Source organism: Phaenicophaeus curvirostris, chromosome 21, assembly GCF_032191515.1.
Source record: "Phaenicophaeus curvirostris isolate KB17595 chromosome 21, BPBGC_Pcur_1.0, whole genome shotgun sequence".
Taxonomy (NCBI): domain Eukaryota; kingdom Metazoa; phylum Chordata; class Aves; order Cuculiformes; family Cuculidae; genus Phaenicophaeus; species Phaenicophaeus curvirostris.
The window spans coordinates 9025362-9045391 of NC_091412.1; the positions used below are offsets into that span (position 1 = coordinate 9025362).

Here is a 20030-nt window from a genome sequence, read left to right on the forward strand (position 1 = left end):
AAGCTCCAAAATTCCCATTTTGAAAGCCCCTGTAAAGGGAAAACCCCATCAAACCAGAAAATTGACACAAATTTTAATATTTATATATTTTAAATCAAAACACAATTAAATAGAGTATGTTTTAAGTACATGAATACTTGGGCATGAGAGAAATAAGAGGTGGTACATAGTACCAAAAACCTATACACAGCCTTTTTTTGCCTTTTTTTTTCTAGACAATACAGTGTCTCTCTACGATCGAATATTGCAACAGAATAACACTTGCTAATCAATCAAGATATCCTGAACATTGGAGATGATTTGAGTTCTTTCGCAAAGTGATTTTTTTTGAAAAAGTTTGAGGAAAAAAAGCAATGGTAAAACAAAAAAAAAACAAAATAGAAGTGTTGTACAGTGAAAATGTAGTGAGAACGTAATGGTGAGACTCCGAGTACTTCTGACACCCTGTAAAATCAATTCACTGGGGAAAATAAGAGGTGCTGTGTAAGACAGTGGCTTTTTTACTAAAACAAAAGATTTTGCAAGAATTGACCATGTCAGAGAGAAGGCCAGAGGTCTTTAAAAATTATTCTTCTTTGTAAACCAAACATCTGGAATTAGAAACCAGGTTGGTCGGAGGACAACAAGCTATGGAGAATGGCAGCAATACAGGGCAGCGATTCCTTTTTTCCTTGCTCGTGGGATGGAGTGAAAGAAAACGGAGCAGTCTCCAAGGTACAGCCTCCTCGGAACGTGGGCTGCAGTGGGAGCTGCGGCTTGGGAGCAGAAGGTGGCACAGCGCGAGGTTGGCTTTTGTGTCTGCTCCGTGCTGGAAGCAGGGGTTGTGTGCGCGCAGGTGTAAGAGCTCGACCGGGGAAGAGTTACACTGTCCAGGCTTCGCTCCTCGTCAGTCTACGCTGCCTTCAAAGTTAATGCAGTTATGAAGTAAAATACATTTATCTTACAGTTGAATACTCATCTATTTCAAGTAAGGAAAAATTAAACTTAGAACTTTTTGGGTCATTCACTGCCAAATAATAAATTCACCATTTCAGGTTCACCTCCCCAGCGGCCGCTGTTGGGGACAGCCCCCCCCGGCCTTTCCAATTGTATGTTTAAAAACTACAAGTAGTTACAAGTAGTAGAACTAGAAACTACAGCAAAACCTTCCCCCTCTTTGTTGTGGCTTGTGTCCCATTCCAGATATTTCGCTTAAAAGTCTTTTTGAGACAGGGTCAAGTATTTGTGAAGCCGATGACAGTTTTTCAGTGACACATTCGTAAACTGAGTCTTCATCTCTTTAAAAACCATTATTACTGTGAATGCCACATACAACAGGAAAAAGTGTTTCTTCGCACTCTACAGCGGAGGTACGGGATCGCTTCTTCTTAATTCTTCCTTAGAAATGAGGGAGATTTCAGCAGTTGGGAGCAACAGTTTTTATTGGCTGTGTTAAAGAATCCACCAAAGGGGAAAGTTCACTCCTTCTCAAAATGGAAAACCAGATTTCCTGTTCCGATGCTTCTAAAATCATAGCTGGGAAAGGAAGGACAGGGTTAGAGTTCATTTTACCCTGCAACATACAAAGCAATTGCTCAACAGAAAGACATTTTAAAAACACTGAAACCAGGTGTGCTTAGGACTTGGGGAGAGAGAAAAACCACCAATCCCATAAGACTCAACCTTACAATTACTGTAACCAAACTTGCTTAATTGAATCCAGAGCATCTGCTGCCACCTGACGTTTCTAAATACTGTGCTGAGAGCACTTTTCATCCAGCCAGGCTGGAATCATGTAATTCCCAGCCAAGCTATTAAGTAAAGTCATACACGTCATTTAAATGTAGCTGCTGTACTAAAATCAGTCACAAAGTGAGGCTACAGATCCATCCATTTGGGTTTTATCACTGGGCTTTGACACGTCTTTACATTCAATAATGAAAAGGGTGCGAGTTAATTTTAAGTCAGATGCCTGAAAGCGAGAGGTACCAGGCATTAACTTGGTGAACTGCGGCTCTCATTACTTCACAGACCTAACGGCTGCGTCAGAACTGGGCTTTTTGATTTGGAGTTTTTATTTTAAACAGAAACCACATGAACCTGTGCAACCACACAGTCACTAAACAACACGCAGCACAGATCCACGAGCCCATGGACAGGGCTACTGCGTCTCCTCTAAACGGCGCAGGCAGAGCACTGTGTGAAGCAGCGCGCCCAACAACACGACTACCCAGCTGTGGGGTTTTACTAACGCTTTTAGTGTGAATTCAGATGAGGAATTACAGTATTGATCCTGCTACACAAACCACCCTTGCCCAGCAAGGCAGTTTGTAAAGACTCAAAATGAACCGAGACAATTTTAATGCTGGCACAGGAGAAGCGCTACCAGGTATCTGTTAGGAAATTCCTCCACCATCATACGTAGGCTGAAACACTTCCAACCTTTGTTTCTTCACATCGCGCTATGCTAGTTTGAACATTTACCAGCGTGGGTTTCAGACACACTAGGAAGGCAAGAGCTCTGCTCCTCCCACAGTCTAGATAAAGGCAGATAAAGACCGGCAGCCTTTCCACCCCCTTACCTGCGTAACCTTCTCCGAAGGCGGCTCGCACTGCGCCTGCTGCATAACGTCATTGACTATCATCTTTGCTATCCTCCAAGCCATCTCTTCTTGAGCCTGAAAGAACAGTCCCAAACACAGACTAGTTTCAAGTTCTTAAGATCAACATAAAGTCCTCTCAGCACAATTCACACACTCAGCCTTGGAGATGCCGTTAACCTTCACAACTCAGTGACCTGGAGAAAACGCGTCCTCCCTAGATCGAAATGCAACTGGTTTCCAAGTACAGCATTAAATGTGATTATTGTCAATATTTATGGCTCGGTGTGATTTCCAAGAGAGTTAGTGATGTTTTTAGACTTATCTGTTGGGGACTTGTCCAAGCCCCTCTGAGGGGGAAAAACATGCAGCCTGTAGATCCAGATAGTGGTCACTTCATAGCGAAAAAACCCAAACAGCAGCATTTCTACTCCTATTTGTATCTTATTACACCATAAGAAAACTGCATGCTTGCAGTCAAAGCTTAACTGTTAACTGAGTTAAACCAGCGAGCACTGGCAAAAACCAAACTAGTTTCATACAAATCATGTTTAGCGCACAGAGTCTGACAGTTCTTGCTGGTGCACCAGAAAGATGCTCAGAGAAACAGCCAGGATTAGGAACTCCAACACTTCATTTCTATAACTGACGTGGTGAAGTCAGTCCCAAGGACAACATAAAAGCCAACACACCTCATCTGTGTTTCCTTGAACCCATTTCTTCATTGCTTGTGAAAACATGGACCCTAGTTGAGATAAAGAACAGCAAGCAAGATACATTAGCAAACTCCGTGACACACCTCTATAAAAGCCAATTCCTTCCACCCTTCTGAAGGGTTCGCGCTGCTAGTGTTGGAGAAGAGAGCGGCACGAAAGGCAAGGGATAACATGGAGCCATGAGACACTGAGCCCCAACCGTTCCCCTTTACCAGAGCTGAGAAGCAGCATTAACAGCAGCCCCCAAACTGGGTGGGAGGCGTGCAGAGAGGTGAAGTTTTTCATCTTGAGACCAAATCTTTGAAGGTTTGATCACCAGCTCAGTTGCTAGCGGCTTTCATCCCTGCCAGGTTCCATCGACAGCTCCAACTCCCACAGGCTGCTCATACTCCCAGCAGTCCAGCTGGACCAGAAAAGCAGAATTCAGTTATGAAACTGGGCCAGAGATGGGTTTTGCCTCAGTACACAACTACCCCGTAAGCATCTCTATTTGGCTGAAAACAGATTTGAAGAGTCAAGATTCTTGCTTATCTTGACAGCAGGAAGGAAAAGAACAGTTCTGCAGACGTATACAGAAATCAAGAGAAAGATGAAAGCAAACCTTTTGATTTTTTGACATCAGGCTCTGGTTCAGATTCTCTGATAAACTGTCCCAGGTCGCTGACTCGTCCAAACGTCATCCTCCTGAAGAGAGAAAGAAGAACCGCAAAAGGTTTCCAAGAGAACTTCAGCATGACAGAAAGCTACCAGTCAGAAAAACAAGAAAGCCACCACAATAATGACACCAGTGCCAGAAGACTGGCATTTCACCAACTACCACCTTTTCCACCTAAAATTTATACGCTGGGAAAAATCTCCCACTCTTCTCATAACTAAATTCAAAGTATATCTCTTTCAGAAACTTGAAGGAAGCAAACGCTTCAATGACTCCATCACGTAATCTCAACAGGCAGCGCTAGCCAGTGCTCTGTGCTACCATAAAGACATCATTAGGGAGAAAATGGTTTGTAGTATCTAAAAGGACAGGAGACTGGTAAGCGATGGAGAAGCAATGTAGCTATAGAAAAAGAATTTCTGTATGAGATCCACAGAGCATAAGAGCTTTACAACAAGAAGCAACTTAAACAGAGGAATGGCTGTGCAATCTGCTAAAGACACGAAGCACGAGCCATTCTCTACCACGGGGTAGGGAGAAATCAAAATATCAAAGCTGCCTGAGCTTATTCTTTGCTGTTCTAACCCCAAATAGGAACTATTCAGCTCTAATCTGGAGTCAAAGAGGAAAAATAACTAGGATAGAAAGAAAACCCAACTGGAAATATTTTTATGGCTGCCACTCTGGTCAGAGAAACATTCACTATGATATGGGTGTCAAATCAAGCTATTGAAATAAATTTACTTTCAAATATCAAGAAATGAACTAAGATTACAACATCTCACATTTACGTGTACTCTCCATGCAGGAGGACACAGCAGAAATGAAACAGAGGTGAAACATGCACCTAGGAAGAAGAGAGATACACTGAAGGAACCTTACCCTGCATACGTTCGTTGATACAAAGATTCTGGATCCAGACTTGCAGCATCTACGATTATTGCTTCATCAAAATTTTTCAGGATTTTAACATTAGCCTTTTTGACATTGGACTACAAAGAAAAGTTTTAAGTATTAGTGCCCAAAGCAGACAACACACAGCTTCTTAACAAAACTCCTATTTTAGTACTTTTACACTTAAACCTCAACAAAGTTTCTAGGTCAGCATACAAGAATTAGAGAGTGTCTACACAGCAACAAAGTCCTAACTCAGTGTGACGCTGCTTTTAAACAGGATGACAGTGTTGTATGAACAGAGCCACAGGCACAAAGCACAGGTCAGCATCGTGTGTGTACAGACTGCTGCCTAAGCATCTCCAATCGAACAGATCTGCGTGTGCGTGAAAAACGTTTGTGAGTACCTAACACTGAACTACCTCAAAAGCTGCAGCAGCTTCACTCAGCCCTCTCACGCGCTTGGTAAGCGATTCCCACATACCCTGTGCTTCCCCCATACGCCGGGAACAAACATTTCTCTTTTGACTTGGAGTATTTATGTAAGATTATGAAAAAATCCAAGCAAACAGAGCTGCAGCAGGGAAAGCACAAACGTGCAGCAATCTATTAGCATCTTAACCCAGAACAGAAACATTTTTAGCGGCTGCCTTGTGAATTCCTTTCCTGCTGCTCTGCGTAAGCATGGCTCTTTATGCAAAAATATGCAGATACCTGGAGATTCTCCTGTTCAGATAAGCAGGAATGCACAAAATGCAGTACTTTGTTCCTAAATTGTCCAAGCGAGTCGGTTAACAGCAGTTTCTCCTGCTCAGATCATCAGGCAGCAGCAGGATATTTCAAGATGGTCAGAACGCACATTTTATTCCCCACTGTGCAATATTCCCTCCTTGCAAAATAGGAGGTTTAAAAACATTACAAGCAGGTAGTAGAGCTTCCAAGTTGCCTGAAACACAGTACAGCAATAATGCTGTCTCGATCCTGGATTTAAACCCCACGGTAGCACTGCAGCATTCAATAAAAGCAACTCAGCAAAAGCAGTTCTAGCTTAGCTTTTCTGCTGTCAGCTGGGCTTGCAGTCTGCAAGCTGACCTGGTTACAGATACGCTTAGAATCTGCTCATCCTTTTCTCTTTCACACCTGAATTAAGCAAAGCTAGAATTTTTGGAACAGTTGACTCCTGGTTAAAACCATCTCTGATGTTACTGGGATGGTTTCAGAGCATAACGAGCTCTGCTGCCCACTGCTGAAGCTCAGCCCACACGGGAAAGCAGCACCACAAAAGGCAAAAAAAGACGAAAGACGCTGGCCCACAATCAGGGCACCGTGCAAAACAAATACACAGCGGAGATTTCTCAATGACTCTGCAAGGGTAACTGAGCCAAAGGAGCCCAGACACATTCTTGTTCTACACAGCACAGCAAAGGAGCAGCCACACAGCTCTAATCATGCTTAAGGAACAATTAGAACGCCTTACCCAGCAATGGAATATTTTACACCCAGCTTTACATTAAAACTATACACGTGCAAACATTTCCAGCTCAGAGCATCTCGGGGTGACACAGCAGAGTGTCAGAGCTCTCTTTGGGGAAGGTCAAGACCCTGGACATTGTCAGACCAGCACGAGCAGCTGGCTCGAGGAGGACAACAGGGCAAAGTCTGCTGAGAAAAACTGGGGAACCACCCGGTCAGGTACAAACTGTCACCGCACTGTGTGCAAGCAGATGGATCCCTTAAGCCCTAGAACTGAGTGGACTCAAGACAGAAGATCTGGCACTTTAATAAAACTTAGCACACAAAACTTGTGTATTTATATCTAACTTGTTCACAAGTGCCAATGGCATTCATTAAAAAGACTGTTATTTCTAATAAAAAAGCATTTTTAAATGTTACAGCACCATGAAACAGTCCAGTGAATGCCAAGAGCTTAATAAAATAACTTTGTTGGAAAGAAACAAAAAGAGTACAAGACTTTAGGTACAACAAATACCCCAGATACCTTTCTGTGCCAGTGCTGTTTGTTTGAACTTAGGTTCAGGTACAAGAAACATGTCCTAACATGACACAGGCTTTAACGTTAAAATGTCATGGGAAGCTTCAAATTAAAAGATGTTTCCTTACAGTGTAGGAACTTGTGATATCGATACAGCAAAGGGATTACAGTATTTGCTACAACAGACTCAAACCAGGAAACACATACCTGGGAGGCAGAGCCATCCGAGCTCCCGACAGAATCGCTGTCAGGAGAGCTGCCAGGGCCATGGATACTCAGTGCAATAGTCCCTCCTGGAAATTCATCTCCTCGTACTGAATGGATGAGATCATTCAAGTATTTGTAGTAAAGGTTGCTGGACAAGAAGCCAGGTAAAAAAACCTGAGACAGAAGAAGGAGCCCTCTTTAATCAAGGCTGGTCTCAAAACTGCTGTAGATGATTTGCAGAATACAAAGGACACACAAACATCTCTGTTCTTGTGTAGACGGTACGTATATGGAATAACTCTGGATTAGCGATTGCATTGCTCTAAATCTGAGTCCTACTGCAAAATGAACAAATAACTCTGTACTAACCAAACCCTCCACTAACTGGAACTGAAGTTCCAATTTTTTTTCCTCTGGAAAGGCTATTTTAACAGTTCAAAAATCAGCAGCAGCTCCAGAATCGAGTTGCTCATCTCCAGTATCCAGGTATCCCCAAATTACACTATGAGCCACACCACTGGTATTAGACTTGCACACAGCTGCTACTAGTAGGAAGGAAAATCTTCTGAAGACGTGTAATAAGCTGTTGATAGCAATTCATACAGGAGGAAATTCTGTAACTCCCATTCAAATGCAATAATCACTCAAGACAAACGTTTCACAGAGAATGAACAGAAGTTAGTGGGTGGTATCTATTCAAATCAGGCTGGGGAAAACAGTCTAGCAGATTTAGCTAAAGCTGTGATATTATCCAGGTAAATAGGAAATTAGTGAAGGAATAGGACAAAACAGAGATGCTGAAGGGGACACCTGAGACACTAGAATCTCCACATCAACTGTCAAAACCATTCCAAAGAAGGTATCTCACCGTCTCCATGGTTGTCCACGCCTGCCGCAAGGGAGTAGTGAAACAGTTGGGGAGAGGACCACCTTCCCTGCAGATGTTGGATTCAATCTCTAACCTCACCGTGTCATCAAACCCAAGAGGATGCGTGGCTTGAAGGGAGAAGTACCTGCAGCACCGGAGGGGGAAGACGACAACACAAAAGGATTTGCAAAACTTTGCTGGTGGTTAGCACCCACTCTTTCCACCCAAAGCTATTCACCAAGCTGCAGCCACTGCATAGTGCAGGCTTCAAAACTGTCCCTAAACCTGATCCTCACCACCTACAAGGGTAAAAATCCCCAATTCACACAAGCATTTTTGATAGATCCTCACCATGCAGCCAGGCTGAAGCAGGGAACACCCAGAACTCTGATTTATCACTCACACTACTAAGGACACCACTGAAAACGGGGTTTGCAAACAGAGTCACGGGGGACGACGACGGGGTAAAAGTCAGAGTGAATTGTTTGCTTCCTCTCCAATTATTACTTCCTACTAGGGTAGTAACTCAACAAGCTTGTGCTGATGAGCCTCACGTTTGAGCTTTAAGAACAAACTTTTCCTGGAAGCAGTTTTGATGTCTGTCTTCCAGGTGCATTATTACCAAGGGGAAGCACAAAATAGAGGCAAAAAGTTACACTACCGAGAGTGAAAGTCTGATATTAAATAGGGATCTGGTTGCTTCCTTAAAAAAAGGAAAATCTTTTTAAATACTTTAAACAAGAACTATTGGGCTTTTTCTGTGTGTTATAACAACCCCCACAACCTACTTTAAATGGGTAACAGTATCTGAAACTGAAGGTTTTTCTACAGTGACACATCTGCCACCAGGTTTAAATCATTTACACTTTCAAATGGCAACAAAATGGCTTTGATATTTCACAACCAAACAGTAACCCAAGCGATCAAGTTCTGAAAATCTTGAATTGTGTTTAAGAATGGAGTCCTTATATGGATTTTCTCCTCGTGTATATTAAAAGTTCTCGTGTGTACACATCGAAGACACCTTAATAAAATGCATTTCAGCACAATAGTGCAAGAGGGCACTGTTATGGTTTGAAAATGCAAGTTCCTTTTGCACAGTGCAACACGAAGCTACATGCACAAAATCAGAGCTTCAGAAACAAATAATTGTTGAACTCCCTCACTTGTCATATAAAATCATGGCATCATTCTGTGCTTCTTGCCCATCATACTGGCCTTTTTTGGCAGCGAGTTGAGACTGGAAGTTATCTGCTGCCAACCAGAACTGCAACACATTAACTGCATCTTCCTTTTCCATGTACTGGAAGAGAAATTAAAAAGAAAAGAAGAGGAGAAATTAAAGCAGTTTCAGCAAGAAACTTTATAATCACAAAGCTGCTCCTTCCCATTTAAAACAAGAAACAAAGACCAAATATTAATGATGCAAAATTATCACCAGGACTTAGAAATACTTTGATTTTTCATATAGCATTGCAGTTATTTAAAAAAAAAAAAAAAAAGAGGAACTTACAACATTTCTTTTCTGTACTGATTTTCACATTTAGTTTCCAAACAACAACTTATCATACTAAAGACAGAGGAAATGTCATTTTCATGCTATACTGAACTCAGCATACTGTCTCAGCTTCCCACCTTGCTGTTCCTAACTATGTTGGCTTGTCAGACTATTAGGACAAGTATTTTACTACAGGCAGATGATTCCCTAGAGGTAGAGGGCCTCCAGCTGTAAAATCATACATATAACCTACCACACTCCAATCTGACACCCTCTCCATGTAAAGCTCGTGAATTATTTGCTATCTCTAAGATGCTTAAGTCACCACTTCATCTGGTAAGATTAAGATGACTGTGTCAAAGCTGTTACAAAGCAAAGAGACACTGCGATGCATCCACTAAGTGGAGAAGATACGCAGAAATACATACTCTACAATATGGTTTGCAGGTCTGAACGCTCCACACATGGGCAGGAAACACTCTAATGCATTTTCTGCCAGAAAAAGATAATAAACCTCATCTTTCCAGTTGTATCTGAGGTGTCTTTATCAGAGCCATCAGGGGATAAATAAGTTTTTTTCCCTTTGATACAAAGGAATAATAAAAAAACCCAAACCCTAACACTCACCTCAGAGAAATAGAACAGGGCTGATTCACAGAAAAGTATGTCAGCCAGATAAACGGTCCCGCTAGTCAGCACCTCAATCTGGTATTTACAGAAATGATGACTTCGCAAAAATTCACTAAAGTGCCTGCACACGGACAGACCAAATATTGGTTATTAAAGGTCAACAGCATTCAAGGCACCTCATGAACCAATTAGTTCTTGCCCCAGAAGTCTTATAATTTTAGTCAGATAAAGGTAAAACAAGCAATAAACGGTGTAGGTTTACAATTGACACAAGGAAGACAAACAATGCAATTACAGCATGCACATACGAATGGATTTGGAAGGAGAAATCTGAGCAGTTTCAAGTACAGAAAACTGCACAAAAAGGGATTATAGGGCTACACCTCCATAAACAGTTTTAGTGAACCAACTTCTGCAAAAGGACAACAGACACAAGAAGTCAAATTATTCAGTCAACTTACTCTTGTTCCATTGCGTTAAACACTATTGACTGTGCTGTAACAAAACAGTTGGGATCCACTTGTCCGTCTTCCCCACAAATCTTTGCTGCAAAGGAAGACCAGGTTAATTTTAACGTGTATTTGGCTGATCAAGCTGAAAGGCATGAGCAGTGATGAGTTAATGAAGAATAGCAGTTCAAATCCACTAGAATCAGCTGGTTCTGACTGAGCAAAAAGAGCTTTTAGAGTACTGCAGATAGCTGAATAACACCACAGCTGAATTATCTGACCAAAACTCAATGTATGTGGCATTACATACACATTTTCACAGGGAGGGAGGAAGCTCTGAAACGAGTAGGCAGTATATGTTCTTACCAACTATGTCATTTCTCATTCCTTCTGTAATAGGTATTGGTTTAGCAGCATCTGGAGAAATGTATTTGGTAAAGGTACTAACTGCATCCCGTTCTATACCTACAAGGAAGAAATATACAATCAAACTTTGAATTCCTTGGCACAGATGTGAAATGAGGAGTGAATTACCAATGTCTGCTCTTCAGAAAAGCAAGTATCTAATGGTCACTGGCAAATTTTCTTCCCATGAAACCTTCCACTACTCGGTACACCTTTCTGCCAAGAACAGTGGTGAAGTTCCCAGTTTCTAGTTCTCATCAGAGAGGCTATAAAACACTTGCATTATAAAGGAATTTAAAGAAAAAATAATCTCAAAATGGGAATCCTCAGAACAAGGCGTATGCTTTGTGTGTCATGTGTCAGGGATGGGGACATTGCTCTGGAAGAGAGGAAAAAATTACACTCCAGACTTTTCAGATTTCTCAAAAAGGACACAGTACTCTGAAATTCCTTATAGACATCAGAGAGCAAAGTTTTTTCATTACTAAAGTATCACCGTGTCTAAGCTACTTTGGGGCTGAGCATGTGGAAGTATGTGATAAGTAACTACATGAGAAAGACAAACAGCAAAAGAAAGGGACGCAACACAAGGAAACAGTTGGGCAAACAAAAGGAACCAACATGAAGAAAGGAGCATTTCCTTTGTGTCTGTAGACTTGCACAAATGAGGGAGGACTGAGTAAATGCAAAGTAGAGAAACAGGTTACTGCGCATGTATCTTATTACCAAAATAAGATACATGCGTAGTAAATGTTTTAACTTCATCCTTACTTCCAGAAGCCTCTGAGAAGATGGACTCCAAATGAGAACAGATCAGCCACAATGGGAGGAACTCCATCTAATAAACCCAAGAATGAAACCAGCACATTCCACTCAAAAAATCTCTACAGGCTTCTTGTAACCGTTACCTACACCACTTTAAACTGTGTAGGGTATTTACCTTCCACGGCAAGTTAATTATCAATTCTCAGCCTCAACAGCTATATTTTATGGAATTCTTTTACCTTGAAGGTGGCATGGGTGAGAGAAGAACGGGACATAGCAATGTTCATCTTCATCTCTTAGTATCACACAAGTAGGACGGAAGTAACCTAAGCTTATTGGAGTACAGAACAATTCCGAAGTCTCTTCAGCAGCATATTTATTTTTAAATAGACAGACTACACACAGCTCAAACTGACCATCAGCTTATCCACCAAGGTAACACACAATTATTTCCCCCTTACAACACTGTATCATCGCAAGGACCCATGGGAATCAAGGCAGCTCATTGCACAGAGCAAGCTGCAGCCAGTACGTTTCCAATTTCTCCACCTTTTCAAAGAAAGAGAACACACGGCACTTACTTTTCATCAGTTTTCCTGACAAGTCCTTTAGTGCAGAGGAAGGGCTGTTTCTATTTGATACTGTAAGCTTGGAAGAATCTTGCTGATCAGCTGGAACAGAATGGGTCCCAGTCTCAGATTTTCTTAGACAAAGAACACTGGTGTTATCGTTCTCCTGACGCGAGAGCACGTGGTTCGGGCTGTTGCTAGTTCTGTCGTCCTTGTCCGAAGCCAGCGGCTTGGTCCTGAGCAGACAGACTGTGCTAGAATCCTCCAGTCTCTCCTCAAGAAATCCGGTTGGAGAAGAGGATGCAATTTCCTGCTGTTTGGAGGGCGACACGGGCTCTGCCAACGAACTCTGCTTAACTGTGTTGAGACTATGTGCTCTTATACGGGACCACGTTGTGGAGTGGAAGCTTTCGGCCTCTAGCCAAAACTTAACCAAGTGTTCCATTCTGCGCAGTTCCATAAATTGGATAAAATAAGGGAGGGCTACATTGTCCTGCAGAACTTGTTCAAGGGTCTTTGAAAGGCTTGATTTGGTCTCTTGAGCCTGATAATTCAGACACGATCTGCCTAAAGAAAAATACCACGGGAATGACTCCACAGACATGGATATTTGATTAAAGAACATCCTGCAATGGAACTGGTGGATTCCAACAGAACGCTGCTACACAAAGTAACGGAACCTCTTTTAACAAATGTACAGGCCCCATTTAAAACCCTTCTAGGCTAACACTTGCTACTGCAACATCAGTCCGATTCTTTAATGACCTAATCCATTTGCCTGGAAACCAAAAGATGGCGAGCGCACCAGTAACATACACAGAATAAAAAGAAATGTTGACATTATTACAGAGCTGATGAAGCCTTACCTAAGTCTCCAAAATGAGCAGCTTCCATGTGACTCGGCTGCTTCTTAAGGGCAGCTGTTCGACTGCTGGAAAAGGAGTCCATGTTGGCAGAGATGGCATTAATCGCCACATGGCTTGGTCCTGCAGCCTCCAGCAAGGCATGATTTCTAGTGCTTCTTTGAGGGGAATGTACTGGTAGTGGAGCTAGAATCAAGACAGAAGTCATTAAGACAAGGATCCCAAGACCTCTTCTACACTGTATTCAATGCTAAGCACCTCAAGATCAGCCAGAGAGCTTGCAAAAGTCAATGTCATTAAACACCTCCCTGTAGCAACACGTGCCATCTTTGATCAAGGGTCTGGTGAGATTAAAGACCACAGAAATAAACAAGGTTTATTGTAGCAAGAACAAACTCATTTCCAATAGACCAGTGGTACTATCCCCCCTTTATTTTCCTTATTCCACAGCTAATCAAAAGATGCCAGATCTAAGTTTACAGCTGAAATATCATTTCAGAGTCTTCTTGCTTCCTTGATAAACACTATTGTGACAGCTTAATACTTTGTCAACAATTTAGTGTAGCTGCAACACTTATGATCATCCTTTTCCATACCTTTTTGAAGGCTAAAACGCACACAGAATCCCGAATTATAAAACAATCCGTGAGTTTTGACAAGAAATACTTCTGTAAAATAATTCCTTTGCTTTTATTTGGTTTTAAGAGAAAACAGTAATTGGGAAAGATCTCTGATAAGCCCCAGGTTATGAGCCGTAACTTCCTCTAGAGGTGTCAGTACTTCTCTGGCTATTTGAGCCCAAAGAACTTCCTCACACAAAGCTCTGCCAGTGAAAAAGCATTAACTAATTGTTAATTGATGACAAAGCTGAAAAAAACAAAACACGCACGTACCAGTTTCAAAAGCTCTTGGGAAATTCCATTTGATTAGGATGTCATGCGAGGACATCTCGCACCTCTGACTCTTAAAAATAAAGTGAGTCAGATGACACTCTCACAGCACACTACCTCTTAGGAATGTGCTTCATGAGGGTGTCAAGCTGCTCGGTTTTGATGCTGCATCACTTTATTTTTGTTCACAATTTTATAACACACAGTGACAGTTTCACACTTGCACTTCATGGTAACAGAAACTTAGGAGGAGCACTACAGGCGAGCAAAAATGTTTATGTTACTGCAAAGTGTTTCTCCAGCTGCAGCACCTGGTACCAGAACACTTGCTTGCCACCTTTTACAAAGCCTCTGATATTTGATACCAACAATAATGGAGAAAATACACATTTCTCCAGGCCAAAGGGTAACAGCCAGTTGCTGGGCTGATGGCAGAAACCAAGGGGAACTCGTTGGAGGCTACTCAGGTAGATCTACAGCCGCACTCCTCGTGCCCATTTAGGCTTTTGCGAATTAGATTCAAATTTAATTTTTTATTGTGAACTCCTCAGGCAAAATCGTTCTACTTCATGTAAGGATCAAGCATCTGTTCTAAAACCTCTAGACAGCACTACATCGCTTGCCTAACATCACACCGCACATGGAGTAGCCGCTTGCCAAACTGGGAAGTATGCTCCCTGCTTGCAGCAGCTTGCTATGTGTAATACAATCAATTTTTATTTTTATTTACAGGGTCACCACACTGCAGCCTTTTCCTGGTAAACACTTTCAGCTTGTCATTGAAGATTATAGCTGCACTGAAATCACATGTGTTATTAAATGGATTCAATTCACTGTTCCCTATATTTGATTTGAAAGACCAGTAAGGTGAAAATAAGTCTTTAATTTCCTCTTGATCTCCATAGAACACATTAACAAGTACAGAAACAGGATTTTGTCTAAAGGATAAAATAGTAACAGCTCAGATTCACATAAATTACCCCATCGCCTTTTAGTATCGCAATAAAAACTGAGAGGATAAATAGCCTTGTTTTCCCACGGTTTATAAACTTCTTTCCCATCATTTTTTTTTCTCTTCCAATAGATTTAGCAGCAAGATTGCTGCATCACACGGAGCAGCACTAGAATAGCTACTCATTCTGACCAAGAGTCAGATCTTCAGCCTTAAAAGCCACATCAGTCAAAGCTAAATCAGACACTGGCAGACTCTTTCAAATTAGACACAGTTAAATTACATTTTCCAAAGTGTAAAGTACGCTATATGTAAGCAAGAAACTTCAGAAGTCATTTGTTGTAGATAAGGACAACCACTATTCACAAGGTGACTGATTTGCATGATCACTTTGAATTAAAGCTCGTGTCTGACATAATTTAATAACCTCCTTTACTTGCAGATTCAGCAAGATGATGAGGAAAGATTAGTTACTATAAATACTCAGAAACAGAACTAAGTTTTGGGTTTGTTTTAATGTATAGGTCACATCCGCACTCGGTTGCAAGGAAATTATTCCGCTGGTTTAAATAAAAAATAGCAGATTCTGTTAGATATCTGTATCTATAGACAAAATAAATATTGATCTTACATTTAATTGCCTTCACACCTGTGGTCTTTTCTTGTTCTTTGCCTTTCACTGCAAAATACAAAGGAAAATGTTAATGCTATTTTGGGTGACTAAACTCCCAGCTTCAGCAAGTACCAAAGGCAGATGTAAACTACTGCTTTATTAAAACTAGTCTCTCCTATTCAAATACGCACATCTAATCGCTGACAGAGGCTCCCAAAGCTCTCGTGTTGATTTATTTTCAAAAGCAAAACCTATCACCCATGAATTAAGTTTAACGAAATACAAGATGTTAAAATTAACACTGAGAAAGATGCTTGCTGTCTGTATGATTAAAGCCAGACCACATCCAAGGTCACTTTAATAAACAGCATTAACTGGGAAGAATGGGACAGGTGCTTCTTAAGCGCACAGGGGCAGGGCAGATGCCCTCTGTGAACTGGCAACCGTACATCTAAACCAAACATCTCCCTCGTGGAGCGCGGTACCACACCAGAGACGTGCGTGGAACCAGCCCGCGACGCCTCAGCCGCGCCAAAAGCACAGAAACGGTCAGGAAATACTGCAGATAGTTAATCCTCTTGCAAAGGACACTGCTGATCCACCACCCAGCCCCCTTGGCAAGAACTGACGGGAAGATAAGAGTGAAGAAAGTTGTGATGGAAAAACATTTATTTTTTTTTATTATTTTTAAAGGAAGCTCCTAGAGGAAGCAGAGGCAGGGATCAGCTTAAAACAAAAACAAAGAAACCAAAGGAGTACACAAACAGGATAGCATGAGAAACAAATTAACCGGTGATACTGAATAACATGATATAGCAGCAAAACCTTCTCTGCTGCTCCAGGCTGGGATTATCGCTACAAACCGGTGATCTCTGAACACAGACGGTGGAGTCCTTCCAACCATAGCCACAAATCACAACCCAGCACAATCACACATTTACATCACAAAACGCGAGTAGATTAAAACCCCCTTCCTATTCCAACTGGAGCATTTTGAATATTTTAAAGGGCCAGGGCTCTCTCTCCGGTTACATAAGCGCCCAGTGCGGTGGCGGCCACAGCACCGCTGAGCCCTTGGCCCTCGCTGCACAAGAGCAAATGTGCAACTCGGCATTTCAGACCTAAGCTAACACGTTCCCTCTCTGGCAGAGGGGATAAGCCTCTACCCAAAGCGCTGGATTCTTTTAAAGCTGCGTTCCTGCAGCCCGACTGCAGCTGTGAGCAGCAAGAAGAACCAGCTTTTACATAACTGGGGGCTGCTGACATGCAGGAGAAAAAGCATTGAGGAAAACCTGCCTGGCTGCAGGACGAAGAACCTCTATGCAGCATTACGCACGCTTTATCTTTCCAAAGCGATTCCAATAGTTGATTCGTCAAATCAATTCCTAACTACCAGCACGATTCCTGAGTTTCAGCAGTCTCCTCCATAAGCCTATTTTCAGTTTAAATACATCTGTTCCCTCTTACCAACTACTCAATTCCTCTCTAATTACCTACTTATTACTGGTAATACAAACTCCAGGTTCATGTTCCAAACAGCTTTATACACAGGCTTCTTTTGTCCCCACCAGCTTCAAGCAGAACAAAATTAGGAAGTTAAGAGCAAAGGACAAAAGAAAACTACCCGTGACCAGGCCAAATCCTAGAGAGAGAAGTTTCACTGAGGAATTTACTTGCACTTCCCTCAAAAAAACGGATGTCACTTGGTGTCTGTGTGAAACCAGAGAGGGAACTGCGGTACGTGATGACCAAGGACTGAAAGTTTGTGAGAATTTCGAGCAGCAAAGCCCAAGCACAAAGGAGCAACGCATCGAACTGATGCAAGCCGGGCACGCGAGAGCTCAGAATTGTAACTTGCATCTGGAAATACAGGAGGATGAACAAACCTGAACCGCGCACACGTTGCATGTGCAGAGAAATGACACATAGCTCCAGAGGTCAAATAAGCTAGTTGGACTGTATATGTTATTTCCAAGATATCCCTACAGAATGAGCAAGGAGCCTGGCTGTTTTCATTGATAACAATTTCATAATCTGCCCTCAAGCACCAGGCTCTGGTTCAACAGTTACAGTTTCATTCCTCAACCTACTATCCACCCTTAGTTTTCCAGACCTTCGTTTTAAGGCCTCTGCTAAAAAAAATAAAAATCATTCCACTGCTGTTTTTGATTTTCTACATGTTAGTGGTTTTATGATCCTTGCTATGATTTAATTTTAAAAAGTTATTTTAACTTTTATCCAATGCTATATCCTCTTAAATAACAGCAGCTCAACTAGAGAATATTGACACTTTTATGTGGTCTTGGACTACATGTGTCTGGTCTACAGAGTTTTATCGTAAGTTTTAATTTGTTGCTTTTCTCCCAGCTGCAGTTTAAGATCTTCTCTAAAAGCCAGTATCTAAAATGAAGATTACACAAACCGATACTATTTTATGCACAACCCACTGAAAGCATAATTCTCCTGTCTCCTTCACGGGGCCTTTCTGGGGCATTTAGACCTGACTGTGCTTCTCTGACCAAAGATTCTTTAATCAAAGGAACACAGCTACTCAATTAGACATTCCATTACTTTCTCCCCGAGAAAGCTTTCACCAAAGCTTACATCATTGCTATGATCACGCACCAGGAGGGCACATCAGCTCCACAACATCAGCAAAGCAGTTTGAGTAGCTTATAAGCAGAACGAAAGTTTTATTCTGCAGCTCAACATTAGCACGTAAACACCCCAAAACCAACTGTGGCACTTGCAAAACCTTCAGTGGATTTCACAAATCTTCAAAACTACTCATACGAACAGGAGTTTAAACTAATTTCTTCCAGGACTACTGCACTAATCTCCACAAAGAATGACATTTTCAAAGCTGTTCCTTTGCCTGAGCAAGCTTACAACAGGCCATCATCTTGGATAATACATTCTTTCCTCCTAACCTGCCTCCCAAGACATACATTTTGGGCTTTAGGAACGGAGAAATGCTTTAGGAGAGCTGGAAGAGCAGTGGTCAGATAGCCTGGGCTGCAGCACTACAGGAAAACAGAACTGCTTTCCCAAGAGGCCCTTCCAAAAAGGTGCCACTTTCAACAAAAAACCACTCAAACCACGCAGCGTGCAGACTGAGAGTCCTCTACACCGCGTTTCATCACGAGCTGCAGCTCAAAGTGCCTTCAAAGCCTTTCACTCTCAAAGAACATTTCAGCTATATCCATTTGCGCCGCAGGAATATTATAAATATTTCAGGAGCCCTAGGTTTCAAATCTCAGCTTGTGCTCCAGAGCACCATCAAACCCATCGCAGAGTGATTTGTCAATGACTCTTGTGGCTTCCACTGAAACTCAGCACCATGAGGTCCTTTTCCAAAGGGTTTTCAGCCACTGTTGTACTGCGCTTGGCCTGCTATCATTTTAGGGAATTGTGAACATCAGTATTGTGAAAAAAACCACTCTGTAAGTAGTTAAAGAGGTCCCAAAACTGCTTGAATTTTGTGCAAGCCTGTCCCACTGCAGAAGTCATCGGTCTGAGAAAAGGTGAGCTTGCGTTCTGCCAGCACAGAGGGCTGAGAAGTGGCTCCCCTGGAAGGAGGGAGAGAGAGAGAGAAAGGGAAGGAGGGAGGGAGCGAGAATCCCTGGAAATGTTTAACAGGCAGGTAAACTAAGTGTTTTGCCATAAGATTTAGTAGGGGACAGGTATGGTTGGGCTTGATGATCTCAAAGGTCTTTTCCAACCAGGTGATTCCATGATTCTATGAAAAAGGGAGGGAAGGGAGGAGAGGGAGGCAGGGAGGGAAGGGAGGAGAGGGAGGCAGGGAGGGAAGGGAGGAGAGGGAGGCAGGGAGGGAAGGGAGGAGAGGGGAGAAGGAAGAGAAAGAAGGAGAGGGGAGAAGGAAGGGAAGGAAGGAGAGGGGAGAAGGAAGGGAAGGAAGGAGAGGGGAGAAGGAAGGGAAGGAAGGAGGGGGGGAAGGAAGGGAAGGAAGGAGGGGGGGAAGGAAGGGAAGGAAGGAGGGGGGGAAGGAAGGGAAGGAAGGAGGGGGGGAAGGAAGGAGACGGAGGCAGCAAGGGAAGGAAGGAGGGAGGCAGCAAGGGAAGGAAGGAGGGAGGCTGCAGCCCGGCCCCCCTGCACCCGCCCCGCGCCCCGAGGGAGGGAAGGGCCCCAGCACTGACCGTGATCCGCGGGGAGCCCGCTCCTCGGGGCCCGCGCCGAGGCCGGGGGGGCAGGGCCGGCGCCCGGCAGCCGCCGCTCAGCCCCGGGGCTCCCGCCCGCCGCGCCCCTACCTTTCCGCCTGAAGAAGGACATGGTGCCGGGGCGGGGGCTCGGCGGCCGCTGGGAGTGGGGGGGAGGGCAGGGAGGGAACGGGGGGGGCGAGGGCAGCGCCCGGGCTCCCTATGAATGAACCGCCTCCCTCCGCCCGCCGCCTCCTCTCCCTCCGCCTCTTCCTCCCGCCGAGGCGCCGGCGGCCGCCATGTTGTCAACAACCGCCCCGCTCCCTC

The 20030-nt window shown here is 43.1% G+C and overlaps 1 protein-coding gene across 3 annotated transcripts; it reads right to left on the bottom strand.

Moving 5' to 3' along the window:
- Positions 1 to 71: 71 nt before the first annotated feature.
- On the bottom strand, positions 72 to 20030 carry AKAP10 (A-kinase anchoring protein 10). Of its 3 annotated transcripts, none has more exons than XM_069874266.1 (15): positions 19815 to 20030; positions 15565 to 15612; positions 13095 to 13277; positions 12241 to 12795; positions 10856 to 10954; positions 10502 to 10586; positions 10038 to 10161; positions 9079 to 9215; positions 7913 to 8057; positions 7045 to 7218; positions 4833 to 4942; positions 3897 to 3979; positions 3272 to 3324; positions 2562 to 2657; positions 72 to 1515 (listed from the first exon to the last, which is right to left on the bottom strand). In XM_069874266.1, the coding sequence occupies exons 1-15, from the start codon at positions 19834 to 19836 to the stop codon at positions 1510 to 1512; spliced, it is 1920 nt and encodes a 639-aa protein (XP_069730367.1). In that variant the 5' UTR covers positions 19837 to 20030; the 3' UTR covers positions 72 to 1509. The 3 variants fall into 3 exon arrangements, 2 of the variants coding, with proteins under 2 accessions (XP_069730367.1, XP_069730366.1); XM_069874265.1 differs by having other exon boundaries at positions 19704 to 20030; XR_011338946.1 differs by lacking the exon at positions 72 to 1515 and having other exon boundaries at positions 3272 to 3789; positions 19704 to 20030.

Coding starts and splice junctions, on each gene's coding strand:
- AKAP10 (XM_069874265.1), bottom strand. CDS start 19,836: ATGTCCTTCTTCAGGCGGAAAGGTAGGGGCGCGGCGGGCGGGAGCCCC. Junction 13,278..15,564: donor AGGTGTGAAGGCAATTAAAT/GTAAGATCAATA, acceptor TCTTGATTCTAG/CTCCACTACCAGTACATTCC. Junction 10,162..10,501: donor TTTAACGCAATGGAACAAGA/GTAAGTTGACTG, acceptor GTCCGTGTGCAG/GCACTTTAGTGAATTTTTGC.